Source organism: Leopardus geoffroyi, chromosome E1, assembly GCF_018350155.1.
Source record: "Leopardus geoffroyi isolate Oge1 chromosome E1, O.geoffroyi_Oge1_pat1.0, whole genome shotgun sequence".
In the NCBI taxonomy this organism is placed as follows: domain Eukaryota; kingdom Metazoa; phylum Chordata; class Mammalia; order Carnivora; family Felidae; genus Leopardus; species Leopardus geoffroyi.
The window spans coordinates 36,193,279-36,213,600 of record NC_059330.1 but is presented as its reverse complement, the minus strand read 5'-3'; the positions used below and the strand labels follow the sequence as shown (position 1 = coordinate 36,213,600).

Genomic DNA, 20,322 nt, shown 5'->3' with positions numbered 1-20,322 from the left:
AACTGTGGGATATGACCTGAGCTGAAGTCGGAAGCTTAACCAAACTGAGCCACCCAGGTGCCCCGACACTGACAAATTTTGAGGCTTATGACTGTTTTGTGGAGAGGACACAGTGTATCAGGCTGCTATTGCTACAACAGTGCTGTGTAACAAACAGGCCCAAACTCAATGGCATAACACGGTGAGCATTAATTTTCACATTCATGCTCACAGGTCAGCGGGTCAGCTGGAGGAATTCTGCTCACGTAGCTCTCATATTTCTGGAACAAGGGCATCTTTTTCTCATGACAATGGTCAATGGTAGCAGCCCAACAATCTGCGTAGGAACACACAATGGGTCTGAAGTCCCCGGATCAATCATGCACAGCGTCACTTTTGCCCCTACCCCGCTGGCCAATCATGCATAGTGTCACTTTTGCCCCTATCCCACTGGCCAATCATGCACAGTGTCACTTTTGCCCCTACCCCCCTGGCCAACCCCAACACAGCAGAGTGGGGAAGATACTCCACTTTTGTGAGAGGAGCTATAGTCACATCACTAAGGGCACCGAAACAAGGAAGGGTGAATAATTGAGAAGAATCACGTGATCTACTATGTGTGGTCTGTTCATCACCAGTTAGGCTTATAGAGGTATATCTAGTCCCACTTTCTAGACCGAGGACACTGCTGAGAGCATGAGAAAGACAAAGACTTAAAGTGTAGCAACATGAAGGTCACTGGGGATCTTAGCAGAAGCAATTTCTGTGACACTATGGGGTAGAATCCACACTGGAGATACTGAGGCAGGGGCGGCAGGTGGAGGGATTGGGGGCAGGGGAATGAGTGCAGACAACTCTTTAGGGAAATCTGAAATCTGACTGCAAAGGGAAGAAGGAGAAGAGTTTTTTTTGTTTTTTTTTTTTGTTTTTTTTAAGAAAAAACTGGGGAGAATTTCGTTTTCCTGTTTATGTTTTTTTTTATTTTATTTTCATATTTTATTTTACCTCCAAGTTAGCATCTGGTGCAACAATGATTTCAGGAGTAGATTCCTTAGTGCCCCTTATCCATTTAGCCCATCTCCCCTCCCACACCCTCTCCAGCAACCCTCAGTTCATTCTCCATATTTATGAGTCTCTTCTGTTTTGTCCCCCTCCCTGTTTTTATATGATTTTTGTTTCCCTTCCCTTATGTTCCTCTGTTTTGTCTCTTAAAGTCCTCATAGGAGTGAAGTCCTATGATTTTTGTCTTTCTCTGACTAATTTCGCTTAGCATAATACCCTTCGGTTCCATCCACGCAGTTGCAAATGGCAAGATTTCGTTCTTCTTGATTGCCGAGTAATACTCCATTGTGTGTGTGTGTGTGTGTGTGTGTGTGTGTGTGTGTGTGTGTGTATACATCTTCTTTATCCATTCATCCATCGATGGCCATTTGGGCTCTTTCCATACCTTGGCTATTGTCGATAGCGCTGCTATCAACATGGGGGGGCATGTGTCCCTTCGAAACAGCACACCTGCATCCCTTGGATAAATACCTAAAGAGAGAAGCATGGACGTGTTTAAGTATTACCTGTAAGGGTCCAGTAGAGAGGGAAAAGGGGAAGGTACAGGCGTAGAGGAGGAGGATTGGTAGGGCAAGGTCCTGAGAAGGGGGGCAGGGAAGGACCCAGGGAACAAGTGGAGACTGTCCCCTAAGGTAGGAGGAAGGACCCCATCACGTCTCACCCTTGACTCCTGCTGCAGGGGAGACGATACCAACCCCCCCATCTTGTTCACAGCCGGTGTGGTTAAGCTCTGAGCCCCTGAACGGAGCATCAGTGGTTTGGATCTGAGCGCATTTACCCTCTGGACACTTACCCCTGCCGATCTCATCAGAACGGGCTCAGTCGTTACTAGATAGAGCAAGGTGTCCTCCGGTCTTGTTTCTGACACCTCGGGTGCTCCACTTTTTACCTTTGGGTCACCTGCAAAAAGTTCATACGTATGTGAACGAAAATTCATTCTTTATCCTAATCCTGGCGTTGGTGGGAGGAGACAGTGGAGACTCTCAGGGTCTCAACATGCTGTCGGGAAGTTTTGAGGCAAGAGGAGGGAGCAGAAGCTGAGACCCGAGGGGCGAAGTGACCTTCTCAAGGACACACACAGAAGGACACAGCGGGGGCCTCACTCAGGAGCGGGTCCCTTGCTTCTTGGCTTAGGGGCCTGCCATCCCCGCTCTGCCAATGCCAATAGCTCCAGCCGGCAACTGTGGACTTTCCTAAGTGCCTCTTTGTCCTTTACCCCGGGTCTAGGGTGTCACCTCGAAGCGTGAAGCCAAGCGTTGGGCAAACTCCAGGGTCGCAGCAAGATGAAGATATAAGGGTTTCTTCAGCCACAATTAACGCCCGGCTCAAAGAATTTAAGCAGCGAGGCTTGAGGAAAGGTTACAGCTTTGCCAGAAGCCGGGGCACCTGCTCCTTGGAGGTTTCAGTGACTCACCAGTGTCACTGAGGATCCGAACTCACGCTGTTTTCCTCCTTCACTGTCCTTGCTACCGGCTCTCTTCACGGCAGAAAGACTAAGGCAGTGTGGCTCCTCTAATGGGGAGAGAGGGGCAGGTGCTACCTGTGTCACTTCCCTCCCTGTGTCATATACCGGTGTCACTTCCTCCAAGCTCCTTCCCAGCCCCAGCCCCAGGCCAAGCTGTGGAGCAGAGTCTGGTGCGGACAGAGGAGTACCCGTGTTTTAAATCCGCTTCCTAAGAGTGGATGTTCCAAGCCAGGACTCTGTAATAGTCAAGGGCTCACCAGAAAAGCAGAGATAAACAAACAAAAAACAAAACAAAAAAAACCCCAATAAGCTATATATATATATATCTATATATATATCTGTAGATAGACTTATTTTTTTTAATGTTTATTTTTGAGAGAGAGAGGGAGGAGCAGGGAGATGGGGGCACAGAGGATCCGAAGCCGGGTTCTGTACTGACAGCAGACAGCCCGATGTGGGGCTCGAACCTACGAACAGTGAGATCATGACCTGAGCTGATGCCGGATGCTTAACCGACTGAGCCACCCAGGTGCCCGCCCTCTCTGCAGATAGACTTATTATAAGGAGTTGTCTCAGGTGATTATTTTTTTTAATGTTTATTTATTTTTGAGAGACAGACAGACAGAGACAGAGAGCACGAGCAGGGGAGGAGCAGACAGAGGGAGACCCAGAATCTGAAGCAGGCTCCAGGCTCTGAGCTGTCAGCACGGAGCCCGACGTGGGGCTCGAACCCACGGACTGCAAAGACTAGTCGGACGCTCAACCGACTGAGCCATCCAGACGCCCCTTTCATGTGAACAATGATGCTGAGAAGTGTAAGATCTGTGCAGCCGGCAAGCTGGAGACCCAGGAGAGCTGAGGGGATAGTTCCAGTCCAAGTCTGAAGGCCTGAGAACCAGGGTAGAAGATGGCGGGAGTTCCGGTCTGAGTCCGAGAGCGAAGGCAGGAGAGGATTGATGGCCCAGCTTGCTGACAAAGAGAGAGAATTCCCTGTCACTCAGCCTTCAACAGGCCAACACCTGCTCTCCTCAGCCTACAGGTTCAACTGTTGATCTCCTACCCACCCAGACACAAACGTCTGTGTCTGAACACCTCCTCGCGTTGAGACGTAAAAGTAAGTTGGTGCAGATTCCAAACAATTCTGGGCATTCTGAGCCCGGGTTAGAACCGGGTGCTTGCTCTCAAGGAAAAAAATGATGTTGGGGCGCCTGGGTGGCGCAGTCGGTTAAGCGTCCGACTTCAGCCAGGTCACGATCTCACGGTCCGTGAGTTCGAGCCCCGCGTCGGGCTCTGGGCTGATGGCTCAGAGCCTGGAGCCTGTTTCCGATTCTGTGTCTCCCTCTCTCTCTGACCCTCCCCCGTTCATGCTCTGTCTCTCTGTGTCCCAAAAAAATAAATAAATGTTGAAAAAAAAATTAAAAAAAAAAAATGATGTTGAGGGAATTGTGGAATCCATCCCCCCCCCCCCCCCAACCTGGGTCTTTCTTTGTTTCCGAGGAAGATCTCATTCCTTGTTTACTCTAGAAGGGAGTATCAGAGGGAAGTCTAGAATGATGTTCTTGAGATCAGGGCCGCTGAGCTCTTGTGCTCTCTTGCTTCAGCCACGGGTCTCATCTCCGCCCAAGGCCATGCTTTTTTTGTGTGTGTCCTGTGATGCCGCACACAGCCCTGGAGGTACATTCAGGCACATTTACGCCTGGAGAGAGGGAGAATGTTCTCAGAAAGCAGCATGCGAAGCTTATCCCCTGACTACCTTAATGTGCTGCTCCTTAATACAATGAAACGCATGCAACTTCCATCCAAGCAGGGAGGAAATTAGATGAAATCTTTGGGGGTGAAAGCTACAAAGCAGGTCATAGAGTCAGAGATATTGTAACAGTGTTGCAGGGTGACAGGTGCAGCAGAAGTGTAGACTTGTCGACTGACTCCATTGTGCACGGAAACTGATGCAACATTGTGTATCAGCTACGCCTCAGTAAAAACAAAAGAAAAGAATTAGTTGCAGTCTTGGTGAGAGTGAAGACTTCAGCATACTCAGTTTTGTTTTTTTTTTTCCTATTTTCTTTTTTTGCTTATTTTAAAATTTTTTTCAGTATCGGCAAATTTAATGCAAGGAGTAGATAATGGTGTAGCGTGGACCTAAAGGGATAGGTCCTATGAGAATTCCCTAATTATAGGATACGGATTTACAAATCCCAGCTGGCTGAGTGTTTCTTTAAATCAGGGAGCGGGCAAGTCTTGTATTCCAGTAAAAAATTTCCAGCTGGTAAACAACTTAGCCTGCGGAGCCATGGTCACCCTAGTTATTTCTGAGTAGACTGCACTAGTTTTCTTAGTAATGAAGTTTATTTTAACGCCTGGCTAGTTGAGTTAAATACAGGGAGAATAAAATACATCAAACCTATTGTATACGTACCGTATTTTGGGGCTCATATTCAGGAATGATTTGTGTGTTAGTAAACAATCGGATCATTGATTCCAGACTTGTGATGCTTAAGAGAAATGTAGGAGACTGAACTGCGTTTATAAAGTGTTGGGATGTTTTAAGAGAACTTGAGATTTACTCTATTTTATCGGTTTAATTGATGAGGTTTTCCTGGGGAGTTAAATTACTTGGAGAAGTTTGGCTTGTCTGAGCAGACAGATGAAGTAATGAAAAGAGGAAAAAAAATGAATATAAATATGGTGCCTTTAAAAATGCAACTACAGGGGCACCTGGGTGGCTCAGTCGGTTAAACTCAGGTCCGACCTCAGCTCAGGTCATGATCTCGCGGTTGGTGGGTTCGAGCCCCACATCGGGCTCTGCGCTGACAGCTCGGAGCCCGGAGCCTGCTTCGGATTCTGCGTCTCCCTCTCTCTCTGCCCCTCCCCCGCTCACACTCTGTCTCTCTTTCTCAAGAATAAACAAACATAAAAAAAAAAAAATTTAAAAAAAAGAATGCAACTACAGACGGTCCCTGACTTAGATGGTTCGACTTACAGTTGTTTGCCTTTACAGTGGTGCAAAAGCAATATGCATTCAGTAGAAATCGTACTTCAGATTTTGAGCTTTGATCTTTGCCCAGGCCAGCAAATCTGCAGCACAACGCTCTCTCGCGATGCCCAGCAGCGGGGGATCCCAGTCGGCCATCTGATCTCGAGGGTAAACACAGCCAGTAACCTATAACCATTCTGTCCCCATATAGCCATTCTGTCCTTCACCTTCAGCGTGATATTCAATAAATTACAGGAGATATTCCACACTTTGTTATAAAATAGGCTTTGTGTTAGATGATTTTCCCCAACTGTAGGCTAACGTAAGTGTTCTGAGCACTTTTTAAAGTTTCTTTATTTACTCTGAGAGAAAGCGCATGGGAGCATGAGCAGGGGAGGGGCAGAGAGAGGGAGAGAGAGAGAGAGAGAGAGAGAGAATCCCAAGCAGCCTCCACACTGCCAGCACAGAGCCCGACGTAGGGCTTGATCCCACGAACCATGAGATCACAACCTGAAACTATGTTGGATGCTTAACTGACTGAATTGCCCAGGTACCCCCTGTTTAAGGAAGTTTATTTAAAAAAAAATTTTTTTTTTCAACATTTATTTATTTTTGGGACAGAGAGAGACAGAGCATGAACGGGGGAGGGGCAGAGAGAGAGGGAGACACAGAATCGGAAACAGGCTCCAGGCTCTGAGCCACCAGCCCAGAGCCGGATGCGGGGCTCGAACTCACAGACCGCGAGATCGTGACCTGGCTGAAGTCGGACGCTTAACCGACTGCGCCACCCAGGCGCCCCTAAGGAAGTTTATTTTTTTTATTTTTATTTTATTTTTTTTTTAATTTTTTTTTCAACGTTTATTTATTTTTGGGACAGAGAGAGACAGAGTATGAACGGGGGAGGGGCAGAGAGAGAGGGAGACACAGAATCGGAAACAGGCTCCAGGCTCTGAGCCATCAGCCCAGAGCCCGACGCGGGGCTTGAACTCACGGACCGCGAGATCGTGACCTGGCTGAAGTCGGACGCTTAACCGACTGCGCCACCCAGGCGCCCCAGGAAGTTTATTTTTATTTATTTATTATTATTATTATTTTTTAAGTTAGCTAGTTTTGTATATTTGCAGTACACTCTATTACCTGGAGTCCAGTTAAATGATTGAGTTTCTTTGGACATTCCTTTCTTTCTTTATTTTTTAATTTAATTTAATTTAATTTCATTTATTTTAATTTTATCTTTTTTTAATATGAAATTTATTGTCAAATTGGTTTTCATACAACACCCAGTGCTCATCCCAACTGGTGCCTTCCTCAATGCCCATCACCCACGTTCCCCTCCCTCCCGCCCCCCCATCAACCCTCAGTTTATTCTCAGTTTTTAAGAGTCTCTTATGGTTTGGCTCCCTCCCTCTTCCCCCACCCCCCACCCCTTCCCCTCCCCCATGGTCTTCTGTTAAGTTTCTCAGGATCCACATAAGAGTGAAAACATATGGTATCTGTCTTTCTCTGTGAGAAGAAGTTTAAGTATTAATCAACGTTTCCCTTGAAACTCAGGGCTAAAACTTACTGGATTTCCTTCTTTTAATTTTTTTTCATGTTTTTATTAATTTTTGAGACAGAGAGAGACAGAGCATGAGCAGGGGAGGGGCAGAGAGAGGGAGACACAGAATCTGAAGCAGGCTCCAGGCCCCGAGCTGTCAGCACAGAGCCCGACGCGGGGCTCGAACTCACGGACTGTGAGATCATGACCTGAGCCGAAGTCGGACGCTTCACCGACTGGGCCACCCAGGCGCCCCCTTACTAGATTTCTTGATAGAAATATGTCTTAGTTGACTTTTGCTATAATAGTGTCGTATAACAGACCACCCCAACAAAGCTTACACAAGCATTTAGTCTCAGGCTCAGAGGTTCAAAGATTAACTGTGGTTCAGCAATCTAGGCTGGGCTCAGCTGGGGGACTCTGCTCTCGACTGCTGACCAGCTGGGTTGGCTCTAGGCCACGGGTTCGGTCAGGTTCTGCTTCCTGGGTTTTCTTCCAGAGCCAAGGCTGAAGGGACAATAACTCACGTCCTTCTAACCGCAGATCCCTGGAACTCAGGAGATAAAGCCGATCCGCACAAACACGTATCAGCCTTTGCTAACAACCATTTGAGTAAAGCAAATGTTGTGGCTGAGCCTAAGTGACGTAGAACTTCATTCCGGGGAAGTGAAGTCTTGGACCCAGTCATCATTCCATGGCAAATACAAAGATCTGTCCGTTGAATATAGAGCTTGCCCTTGTGACTTCGCTAAACTGAATATTAATGTAAAAACTAGTAATCACAGAAAGACTTCTCAAAGTACAAAAGCTTCCCTTCCGATAATAATTCCTAACACTTACTCTGGAAGCATGACGTTCTGGGGCACTGTTCGAAGGACTTCACATGTGCCAACTCACTTAATTCTTTTTTTTTTTTTTTTTCAACGTTTATTTATTTTTGGGACAGAGAGAGACACAGCATGAACGGGGAAGGGGCAGAGAGAGGGAGACACAGAATCGGAAACAGGCTCCAGGCTCTGAGCCATCAGCCCAGAGCCCGACGCGGGGCTCGAACTCACGGAGCGCGAGATCGTGACCTGGCTGAAGTCGGACACTTAACCGACTGCGCCACCCAGGCGCCCCCCAACTCACTTAATTCTTAAATCAGCCTCACAAGACGGGTGCCATTATCATCTACAATTTTTAGAGAGTGAGAAGGGGAGAGGACAGGAGCAGATGGAGAAAACACAGAGAGAGAACGTTAAGCAGGTTCCATGCTCAGCATATAGCACGACGCGGGACTCGATCCCCCAACCCTGGGATCATGACCTGCGCCGAAATCAAGAGTCAGATGCTCAACCAAGGACTGAGTCACCCAGACGTCCCTGTCATCTACAGTTTTACAAGTGAGGGTACTGAGGCACAGAGAGGTTAAGCAGCATGTCCAAGGTCACACAGCAGGAGTCAGAGCCAGGCTCTGGAGTTCATCTTTTAACCAGTACGCTGTGCTGTCTCTTGAAGGCATCCAGACGGTTCAGAGAACAACTGAGAAGAAATCCACGGCCTCTCGAGTCTGTGGGCCTTTTGCTCTGGTCCACGCCAGGGAAGCACTTTCTTGGCACCACGGTCAAGCTGAAGCCAACGGGACCCCATCCTTGACTTCTGTCCTTGTTCCACTGTCTGGTCCTTCCTGACTTCCTTTCTGCCTCTTCTGTGTCTCTCTCATTCTCACTAACCTGGGCTCTCCCTGACACCGGGCAGCGGGGCAGAGGAAGGGCTATGCAGCCAGCAAATCTGGCTCCAGTCCCTCTGGGTCTGTCACACGGCCCTGAAGTTCGCCTGTCTCGTGTAAAAATGAGACCGACCAACACTGAAGGCCCGCCATTGTTCTGAGCTTTGAAGGGCATAATGAAACTCATTCATTCCTTTCTCCATCAGACGGGTTTTGAGTATCAATTGTGAGCCAACCCCTCGGTTAGTGCCCGTGGGCGACAAAACCATCCCGCCACTCCAGGCGACCATTCACTCAGCCGGTCAATGAATCGTACCCACTCTGAGCGACCCTGTGCAAAACTCGGGGAGTAGCAAAATGACCAGCACGCAGTCGCGTTCCTCTGGAGCTAATAAGTGGCTGCTAGGCACCAGCAGTCAGGTAGGGTGTCAGAAATCCTCTGACTTCCTTCTTCGCAGAGCCCCCCGCCTCTTGGCCAAAGGCACTGTTGTCATCGGACCAGGATGCAAAGCTGGCTTGATCGGTCTTCCAAAGAACATCTTTCAGAAGGCTCACCTATGACAACAGGATCCGCCAGAAGCACTTGCGTCCCCTGTGGGCCACTCGGAGCTCCTCCCACGGGGACAAGTTGCCTGCTGGCCAAGGTGACACTGGAGGTGCGGGGAGTGGCTGGAGTCACCAAGCACAGAGGTGATTCGATTACCTGAGAACCTGCCAACGGGCCCACAGCCAAGGAGAAGTGGAGGGCACGTCCCGGTGGTAAAAATAGTCACGGTGAAAAAGCCACCCACAGGGGGAGAAGAGACCTACCTTCAGGTGGACCCCAGACAGCACCCGGAGTGAGAGATGGGCACAGGCCCGGCCACCCATCAGCTCTCCAGGGTCATTTCTTGTCTGCCCCTCAGGGCAGCAACGAACAACCTGCTTGGCTCTGGGTCTAGACACCCGGGGACCACAGCCCGGCAATGCCAGGCAGAGCTGGTGTTAGAGCTTCTGGCTGATCGAGCTGAAAAACAGCAAACACGTCGTCGCTTAGCCAACGCTTCCCTTCCGGCCAACACTTCCCTTCCAGCATCGTCACAGGGGTTAAATTGAGAAGGGTGAAGGATGTGACAGCCTTTTGTAAGCAGTGACTTCTTTTAACTGCAGGCACATGGTAAGCACAATGCTTTACCAATGTGATTTGTCCGGGAAAGCAGAGGATCCCTTTTCTAGCCGTTTTCAGAAAGCCGTCATCTGTCATCGTAAATCCTCCGGGCATTTCTTTCTACCCTTTTTGGACGTACCTGGTTTGAGTGATTGGACTATAGCATTTTTCTTTTCTTTTTTTTTTTTTTATTTTTTTTTTTAACATTTATTTATTTTTGAGACACAGACAGAGCATGAACGGGGGAGGGGCAGAGAGAGAGGGAGACACAGAATCGGAAGTAGGCTCCAGGCTCTGAGCCATCAGCCCAGAGCCCGACGCGGGGCTCGAACTCACGGACCGCGAGATGGTGACCTGAGCCGAAGATGGATGCTCAACCGACTGAGCCACCCAGGCGCCCCTAGCGTTTTTCTTTCAGTCACACGGCCTGGTATGCATTTCTGTCTTAAGTCCTCTTGGGGACCCAGCAGGATATAATTACATACATACCGCATCAGAATAGAAACCTTGGTCATTTGGCAAGCGTTCTGCATGCTGTTGTTTTGTTTACTTAAAAAAAAAAAAAAATGTTATAGGGGCGCCTGGGTGGCTCAGTCGGTTCAGCGAGGGTCGGACTTCGACTCAGGTCATGATCTCACAGTTCCAAGTTCGAGCCCCACATGGGGCTCTGTGCTGACAGCTCGGAGCCTGGAGCCTGCTTCGGATTCTGTGTCTCCCTCCCTCTCTGCCCCTCCCCAGCTCATGCTCTGTCTCTCTCTGTCTCAAAAATAAATAAACGTTGGGGCGCCTGGGTGGCGCAGTCGGTTAAGCGTCCGACTTCAGCCAGGTCACGATCTCGCGGTCCGTGAGTTCGAGCCCCGCGTCGGGCTCTGGGCTGATGGCTCGGAGCCTGGAGCCTCTTTCCGATTCTGTGTCTCCCTCTCTCTCTGCCCCTCCCCCGTTCATGCTCTGTCTCTCTCTGTCCCAAAAATAAAATACGTTGAAAAAAAAAAAATTTAAAAAAAAAAATAAAAAAAAAATAAATAAACGTTAAAAAAAATTAAAAAAAAAAATGTTACCTTTGCAATGTAAGCTAGGTGCTGGTAAAATACAGGACAGTCACACTGGGGCTGAACCACAGAAGGCTGCCCAGCACTGCGCCTGGCCTATGAAAAGGGTCCTGCGATATTTTCATCTGAAATGCACTAGATTCTTCCAGGCACAGAGGTGGGCCCACAGGTCTCTTGGAGGGATTCAACCCACTCCAGCTTCCCTCCCCGCGTCTTTTGCCAGAACGGAGTGGGTGAGGCGGTGGGTGGAGGCGGGGCCAAGGCAGAACCTGCCCTTGCGGGTATGTGAGCTGTAGGCTGGCGGTTTGGCTCAGGGTCGCGTGCGCCCAGTTTTTCACGGGGAGGAAAATGGAGGGGCCGCGGTGACAGGGAGGCTAGAGGTGACCGCACGGATTTTGTTGTTCTTTAAGGGGATCATAGATGTCCTATTACCATCCGAGGACAAGGAAAAGAGGTCCCAGGCAGAGGCTGGGAGGGAGACGGGCGAGAGAAGCGCGGGGGTGGGGGTGGGGTGGGGAGCCTGACCGTAGCTCCGGGCAGGGTGCGCTCCGGGTTCTGAGCGCGCAGCGAGGACCGGCTGCGGCAGCCCGGGGAGGAGACAAGCGCAGGTGACACCGTGACCACCCGCGCTCCCGTCCAGCCTCTCGCAGCCCCTGGCCATTCGGAGGTCTGCGTCACGCGCTGAAGCCACGCGCTCCTGGGCACGGAGGGCCCCTCTACCACCTCGGACCGCCGACGCGGTGGAGACTGGCGCGCTGGGGACGCCAAATGCTCCACTCGCCGGAGGGGCTTCCCAGTCCCTCAGACTCCGTTCCCACCCAGCTCCTCCACCTACTAGCCGATCGCCCCGTGGTGCCTCAGTATCCCCGCCCTAAAAAAGTGGGGCAAAGCGCAAAGAAAACGTTTAGCGCCCGGCCGGTCCCTAGGAGGTATCGCGAGCAGGGGCTGTGGACTTTATCACCACCTTCTCGAGTTCTCCAGGGCGTGGGCCCGCGGCGGGTCTGTTGGCGCGAGGGTCAGTGGTCCCCAAACGACGACACAGATGCTTGGGCGGACGCGGAGAGCCGCAGGTGGGCGGGGACTGCCCAGAGCTCTCCAGCCTCGTGCACCTGCCCGGCTCCCAGAAATTTGCCTCTGGCAGTCGGCGCGGGGAGGGGGGAAGGGGAGCCCCCGTCCTGCTCGACGGCCGCCGGGTCCCTGCGAGGCGGCGGGATTCGAGATGCCTTGGTGCAGGCGAGTGTTGCGGGCGGTGGGGCGCGCCGTCGGGGAGCCGGCAGGTGCGGGGGTGGCCGGGGACGCCGGGGAGGGAGCCGCGGTCTCCGGGTGGGGCCCGGCCTGCCCCCGCCTAGGTGAGGAGGGCAGCTGGAAGGGGACGGCGCTCGGGGACGCGACGCTGTGGCCAGCCCCTGCTCTTTCTGGAACGCTGCGTCCCCCTCCCCGGGGAACCCTGGTTCCCCCGGCTGGAAAATGGGACGTGGACGTTGCATCTTGGTCCCGGGGAAGGTGTCGCGTGAATGTCCCGAGCGTGGGATTCTGCCCCGGGGGACCGCGGGACGGGAAGCCGAGGCCGCGCGCGCGCGTCCCCTCCGCGGCTCAGAAGCCAACCGGCGCTGTCGGGGGGGATTTTAGAAAGTCGGGTTTTCGGAGCATCTGTTCTGTCGCCAGGGCGCAGTGGAGCCTGAGAACTGGTGCAATCAATACTGCGGAGAAGTGGACTGGGAAGTCTAATTTCATTTTTGTAGCGCCCCCCCCTCCCCCGCCCCCAAGGATCAAAATCAAAACACATTCTGTGCCCTTTTACCCTCAACGTTTATTTTCTCCGAATTTTTCAATACTAGAACAATCCTTAACACTGACAAGGAAGGCATCTTGCGAAAATCTTGCAAAAGCGCGTCCGTGAGATGATTGACGTTTTCTAAGCATGAACGCGAAGCACGGGGTATCCAGAGGATGTGACGGAGGGAGGGGAATGTTCTGGCTCTGGCTTGGCTTTCGCTCCAGGCGTTCGGGCTCCTTCCCTGGCGTCCTCCCCGCCCCCCCCCCCCCCCCATTCTTTAGTGTGTGACCCAGAAGTCCTGGCATCAGGCTAGGTGCCAACGAATTTAAAGCTGGGAAGGCCTTGGCAAATGTGACTTTCCCTTCACACGAAGACAGCTGGAATGCAGAAAAGGTCTTGGGTTTTAATGGATGGTGTTTGCTCTCTTTATAACCCTGGGACCTTAAAAGGCTGTTGGCCTTTGTGACCATGATGGAACTAATGTTTCTTCTTCAGAAGAAACTTTTTTTTTTTTTTTTTTAAGAGAGAGAGAGAGAAGAGGGGCTCACCTTAAGCAAGGCTTGTGTTTTTTGTTTGTTTTTACCCAGTGAGGCGGCACCAGCTCGCCCAACGCGCGGGACTCGGAAACCGTGAGATTCTGACCTGAGCTGAAGTTAGATGCTTAACCCGCTGAATCACCCAGGGGCTCAAGAAACGAATTCTTTTTAAAAGATTTTTTTAAATGTTTATTTATTTTTGAGAGAGACAGAGACAGAATGCGAGTGGGTTAGGGGCAGAGAGAGAGGGAGACACAGAATCCGAAGCAGGCTCCAGGCTCCCAGCTGTCAGCACAGAGCCGGACGCGGGGCTGGAACTCATGAGCTGTGAGATCATGACCTGAGCTGAAGTCAGACGCGTAACTGACTTGAGCCACCCAGGCGCCCCAAGAAACTAATTCTTTTAATCTTTTATTTGCTTTTTAGTTTCTTCCTTTCCTCTCCTCTCGTCCCCTCTTTTTTCTTTTTTCTTTTCTTTTCTTCCTTCCTTCTTTCTTTTTTTTTCTTTTCCTTCCTTCCTTCCTTCCTTCCTTCCTTCCTTCCTTCCTTCCTTCCTTCCCTTTCTTTCCTTCCTTCTTTCTTTTGAAGATTTTCTTCTCTTTTTTATTAAGTAATCTCTACACCCAACTGGGGGCTGGAACTCACCACCCAGAGATCAAGAGTCACATGCTCCCCTGACTGAGCCAGCCAGGCACCCCTAGTTTCCTTTTTTCAATTAAAAAAAAAATGTCTGATTTTGACAGGAGTATTTCTGATTTTGTCCAAGACAGGGTAGTTCGCCCCAACACGGGAAATAATCATTATAGTGTCAGCCGCTAAGCTCCGTAAACTGGTGAGTTCATGTCATTTCATACACTAGGCTTATTTATGTGTAGACCCTGTTCGAGATTGACCCAGTACTGCTCACAGCGGCACCCTCCTCTTGCGCCCACTCTACAGTTGTGGAGACTGAGGAAAGAAGTTGCCCAAGGAATACACTGGAAGAGGCAAGTTGGGATTCAGCGCCATGTGAGGCTACAGCTGATGCTTTTTGATTGCATGGGGCATTTTGGTCATAATATTTCACTCGACAAGTGTTTGATAATCTATTATGTGCTAGGCATCGTGGTAGGTACTGGGCACACAACTGTCCTCACCTCTCGGAGAAGCGGTGACCCTAGCATATTTGTCGTTCTCAGCTACTCATTTTTAAATCTTTAAAAAATGTGTGTTTATTTTTGAGAGAGAGAGACAGACCACGAGTGGGGGAGGGGCAGAGAGAGAGGGAGACCCAGAATCCGAAGCAGGCTCGGGGCTCCGAGCTGTCAGCACAGAGCCCCGTGTGGGGCTCGAACTTGGAAACGTGAGATCATGGCCTGAGTCGAAGTCCGACGCTTAACCAACTGAGCCACCCAGGCGCCCCTCAGCTACTCATTTTTTTAACACCCCCTTCCTCTACAGGACGGAATCATTTTCAGCAAAAAGCGTGTAATAATAATAATTATTCCCTTGCTTTTCATTTTAAGATCGTTAAGAAGACTGTCATTTCTAAAGATGCCAAAATTGGGTAGAATATGTTACGTATGAATTAAAATTCGTACCCACCAAACAAAATACCACCCCTGGCAGTTTGTGCTTTGTTGCTGTTTTAAATTTTAAGCACTAATGGGGCTCCTGGTTAAACGTCCTCCCCTCTTGATCTCACAGTCTTTTGGGTTCAAGTCCCAAGCTGGGCTCTGTGCTGAGCGTGAAGCCTACTTAAAAGAAAGAAAGAAAGAAAGAAAGAAGAAAGAAAGAAAGAAAAAGGAAGGAAAGAAGGGAGGAAAGGAAAGAAAGAAAACAAAAGAAAGCAAAGAAAGAAAGAAAAGAAAGAAATAAAAGAAGGAAGGAAGGGAGGAAAGGAAAGAAAGAAAGAAAGCAAAGAAAGAAAAAGAAAAAAAGAAAGAAAAAGGAAGGAAGGGAGGAGAGGAAAGAAAGAAATTAAAGAAAGAAAGAAAGAGAAAAAGGAAGGAAAGAAGGGAGGAAAGGAAAGGAAAGAAAGAAAAGAAAGCAAAGAAAGAAGGAAAAGAAAAGAAAGAAGAAAGAAAGGAAGGGAGGAAAGGAAAGAAAGAAAAGAAAGAAAAAGAAGGAAGGAAGGGAGGAAAGGAAAGAGAAAAAATAAAGCAAAGAAAGAAAGAAAAGAAAGAAGAAAGAAAGGAAGGAAGGAAGGGAGGAAAGCAAAGAAAGAAAGCAAAGAAAGAAAGAAAAAAAAAATTTAAGTGCTAATGAAAGGTCCGCAGTCACACAGAAAGACAAAGTGACTGAAGTTCGGTTTATTCATCTTTAAAATAGGTGATGGGGAGATAGGAGCTTGCTCGGGTCACTCCAAGCGTCGACCTGCTATTGTAGTACTTCCGGGAACGGTGCACCCTCCTCTCGAGGACTAAAAAAAAAAAAAAAAAGTGTGCTATTTGTGTTTATATCACATCCACTGCTTAAATGGAGGAGGAGTAGGTAATACCACCTGGGTTAGAGCCAAGCCACTCCCTGAGCCAGCCTGAACAATTCCCAGCGCTCTCCATTTACTCTGGTTCCAGGCTTACCTTTGAAAGGAACCTAGGGGGGTCCCCGAACGGCTCAGTCGGTTGTGTCTGTGCCATGATCTCGCGGTTCAGGAGTTCGGGCCCCGCATCATGCTCACTGCTCTCAGCACAGAGCCCTCTTTGGATCCTCTCTCCCCCTCTCTCTGCCTGTCCCCTACTTTCTTTCTCAAAAATAAATAAACATTAAAAAAAAAAAAAAAAAAGGGAAAGGAATCTATGTAACTGAGCGAGGTGTGCGTTGGGAGCCGGCTGTGTAACTGAGTTGTTCACGTGAAATTCCACGAAGAATATAATTTTTATAAAGGATAGACAATAAATGGCGCTAATTTGAAGCTCGAATGGATTATTAAAACATCAAGGTAAGTGCAACGGTTGCTTGGAATTTAGTTCTCAATCTTTTTGGTCTCAGGACCCTCTTTACGTCTTAGAAATTACGGAGGACCCACCTCCCCAGGGAGCTTTTGTTTATGCGAGTTGTATCATTCCCATTACCACAGGAGACATTAAAGCTGAGAAAGTTTAAAAGATGTATTTGTGAAGTTGTTAAAAACATGGGACGCCTGGGGGGCCCAGTGGGTAAAGTATCCAACTTTGGCTCAGGTCATGATCTTATGGGTTGTGAGTTCGAGCCCCGCGTCCGGCTCTGTGCTGACAGCTCGGAGCCTGGAACCTGCTTCGGATCCTGTTTCCCTCTCTCTCTGCCCCTCCTCCACTCACGCTCTGTCTCTCTCTCTCTCTCTCTGTCTCTCTCAAGAAGAAAATAAACATGAAAGAATTAAAAAAAACCCCAACCATCAACCTACCAGATGTTCACATAATGCATTTTAATGAAAAATTAATCATTTGAAGGCTTGACCGGGACTGACACCCTTCCTAGGTGACTCATGGGATTATTGGCCGGGAGGCTTTGCTGTGTCTCTACATGGCATTTCATGGGCAACTCACAACACGACAGCGAGCTTCCCTAGAGCTAATCACTTGAGGGGAAATGCGTCACCAAGGCGAAGACCACAGTGGCATTTACTACCTAATCTCAGAAGTGACTGATTTTTCTTTCTGATCGTGTCTTTCTCAGGTTTTCATAAAATGGTTACGTGGTTTCACAAAATAAGTTGGGGAGGATTCTCTCTCTTCCTATTCTTTGGTCTTGCAAAGAATAGAATTTTCTATTCTTACAGAAAATGAAATAAAAATGAAAATGTGGCATTAAAATTATCATTATACCATTTGGATTATTCAGAATTTTCTCTTTTTGCCCGTGTCCGCTTTTCTAAGTTGTATTTTTTCTCGTTCCTCTGTGCTTTCAAATTTATTGGTACAAATTGTTAATTTATATTCTCTTATTGCTTCTTTAATGGCTGTAAGATTCTAGTGATGCCCTCAATGTTCCTGCCATTGGCGATTTGTGCCTCCTCTTGTTTTTTTCTTGATCCCACCGATGGGTTTATTAATTTTATTGGCTTTTAAAAATAAAACAACTTTGGCTTTGATGATCCTTTGTAGTGTATATTCCTATCTCATTAATTTATGCCCTCACATTGAATACTTCCTCCTTTCTACTTTATTTGATCCTAATCTGCTAACCCTTTTTTCTAAACTCTGAGATAGATGTTTGGTTTCCCAACTCAGATTTTCATCTTTCCTAATGTAGGTGTTCAAGCCCCATAAATGTCTCCTTTTTTTCCTTCCCACTCCCCAGAGATGTCCAGTGCTAACAATCTGATGATATATTTGCTTTTATTTTTACACAAATAGGATCCTACCATATATGCTATTATGGAACCTACTTTGTTTTTCTTTAAGACATATTTTATTTTTATTATTTTTTCAAGTTTATTTCTTTTGAGACAGAGAGAGAGAGAGCACAAGCAGGGGAGGGTTGTCGGCACAGAGCCTGACGTGGGGCTCGAACCCGTGAACTGCGAGCTCATGACCTGAGCTGAAGTCGGACACTTGACTGACTGAGCCACCTAGGCACCCCTAAAATTCTTTTTTAGAAACAATAAACTTAAAAAAGGTTTTTTAAATTTACTTTTGAGAGAGAGAGAGAGAGGGAGAGCGCATGAGCAGGGGAGGGCCAGAGAGAGGGGGAGACACAGAATCCGAAGCAGGCTTCAGGCTCTGAGCTGTCCACACAGAGCCCGACGCGGGGCTCGATCCCACGAACCGTGAGATCGTGACCTGAGCCGAAGTCAGACGCTTCACTGACTGAGCCACCCAGGGGCCCCTCGCCGGAGCCTTTTGTCATGGGGGCAGAGGCCTGCATGACTGAACAGCCTTCAACCCTTACGCCATCAAACTGAACCATTTGCGAGTTCGGCAAAGAGGAGAGGAGGCGCTCCCCCAGGATGGTTGAAAACACAGGCAAAGAAATGATTAGCTTCTAAAAACAATTGTGTAAAACTGTGCGTTAGCCAGGCCCTCTCAATGTGGAACCTCTTCCTCTTCGACCTCTTCGTCAGGCTTCAATGCTTCATCCCCGGTGGGTGACCGGTGTGATATGCCGCGAGCAAGGCGTACCCACGATCCTAGGCTCCTCCGTCCGGAGATGAAACGTTCTGACCCATGATCAGGAAGGATGACCTTTGTATTTGGACATTTTTACATTTGGGAAAGGATTTCCCTCCGGTCTCTCCCTCTCCCCTTCTCCCCCTCCTTCTGTTCGCCTTCTTTCTCACCTAGAACCCTTGTGTTTATACGACTAGTCTCCGCCCCCATCAAGTGATGGATTCCTGGAGGAAAGAGACAAGAGTTGGTTTGTTTCCGTTCCCCCCACCCCCCCTGCCTCCGGTGGCGCCCAGGCTGGTCGGCACCTGCTGTGGCCTGCGGGCAAGTTCATCCTCTGCAGGAAGAGATTGGAGGCGGAAGCTTTTAGTAAATGTGTTGTTCTGCAGCTCACGCTCTGCCTTCAGAGATGATCTCTGTTACTCACATGCCTGGCCTCCTCCTGACATTCAACCTTAGCCTTGGGGGCGGTGGTGACCCACAATGGCAGGTGGTGGGGGCCGGACTTCGAAAAAGGGGCTTAGGGAGGGTATCACGCCGCGCTGAAATGCCCGTTTTATGAAGGCTCAATGTGTTTTTAAGGAAATGGTTGGCGAGACAGAGGGTTACGGCCGGCAGGTCATTGGGCACTTTATGGAAAATGCGTAATAGTACGCGCTTCTAAGTACTGCTCTCCAGCCGCCTCCCAGGGCCTCTGCTAGGTGCTATTTTCGTCTTCCTTTAGGTCACGCCATTGTCCACTTTCCATTGTGGTTTCTTCTTGGGCCCGCGGTTACTTAGAAGCGTATTTCTGAATTTCCCAAATCACGGATTTTTCTAATTATGTTTTTGTCGTTCGCTGCTGGCTGCACGGCGTGGGGGCCAGAAAATATGCGCTATGTATGTTCTTTGAAATTTTGGACGCTTGCTTTCTGACCCAGCATTTGTAATGTTCTGTGTATGTTTCTTACTTTTTTTTAATGTATATTTATTTTTGAGAGAGACAGAATGTGAGCAGGGGAGGGTCAGAGAGAGGGAGACACAGAATCCGAAGCAGGCTCCAGGCTCTGAGCTGCAGGCACAGAGCCCGAGCCCACGAACCGCGAGATCATGACCTGAGCCCAAGTCGGACGCTTCACCGACTGAGCCACCCAAGCGCCCCATGAAATGTTCTGTGTACGTTTCAAGGAATGTGTATTCTGCGGTTGTTACATGTAACATTCTGTATGTTCTTCATATCAAGTTTGCTGATTGCCTGGTTCAAGTAATCTGAACGCTTGCTAATATTTTTTGTTAGCAACGTTGGTTAGGGAGGGAAGTGAGTTAAAAATCCCTCACCATGGTTCTAGATTTGTCTGTTTCTCCTTGTCATGCTTTCACTCTTGTGTTTCGTATTTTGAGGCATTATGAGAAAAAGGAATTGTTACCTCTTCTTGTGAACTGAATATTTTACAACTTTGAGGTATCTGTGTTTGGCTTTTTGTCTTTATTTAAAAAAAAAATTTTTTTTTTAACATTTATTTATTTTTGAGAGAGAGAGAGACAGAGCATGAACGGGGGAGGGTCAGAGAGAGAGGGAGACACAGAATCGGAAGCAGGCTCCAGGTTCTGAGCCATCAGCCCAGAGCCTGACGCGGGGCTCGAACTCACGGACCGTGAGATCGTGACCTGAGCTGAAGTCGGACGCTCAACCGACTGAGCCACCCAGGCGCCCCTGGCTTTTTGTCTTTAAAATCTGCTTCCTCTGATGTTCATCTAGCGATATCAACTTTATCTTGGTTACTTGGTATATTTATCTTCCTTATTATTCTCAACATTTCCATATCCGTGTGTGTTTTTGATGTTTCTCTTGCAAAACCGCATGTGACTGGGCTTCTTTTTTCCATGTGGCCTGACTATTCCTTGCATTTTTTTTTTTAACGTTTATTTATTTTTGAGACAGAGAGAGACAGAGCATGAACGGGGGAGGGGCAGAGAGAGAGGGAGACACAGAATCGGAAGCAGGCTCCAGGCTCTGGGCCATCAGCCCAGAGCCCGACG

General features: G+C 48.7%; 1 protein-coding gene across 1 annotated transcript in view; it reads left to right on the top strand.

Annotated features, from left to right (window-relative positions):
- Positions 1–9,085: 9,085 nt before the first annotated feature.
- Positions 9,086–20,322, top strand: part of B4GALNT2 (beta-1,4-N-acetyl-galactosaminyltransferase 2) — a 41,012-nt gene continuing 29,775 nt past the window's right edge. The window contains exons 1-2 of the mRNA XM_045487237.1: positions 9,086–9,148; positions 11,906–11,994. Of these exons, the coding sequence (XP_045343193.1) occupies positions 9,086–9,148; positions 11,906–11,994 (152 nt within the window). The remainder of the gene's footprint in view (positions 9,149–11,905; positions 11,995–20,322) is intronic.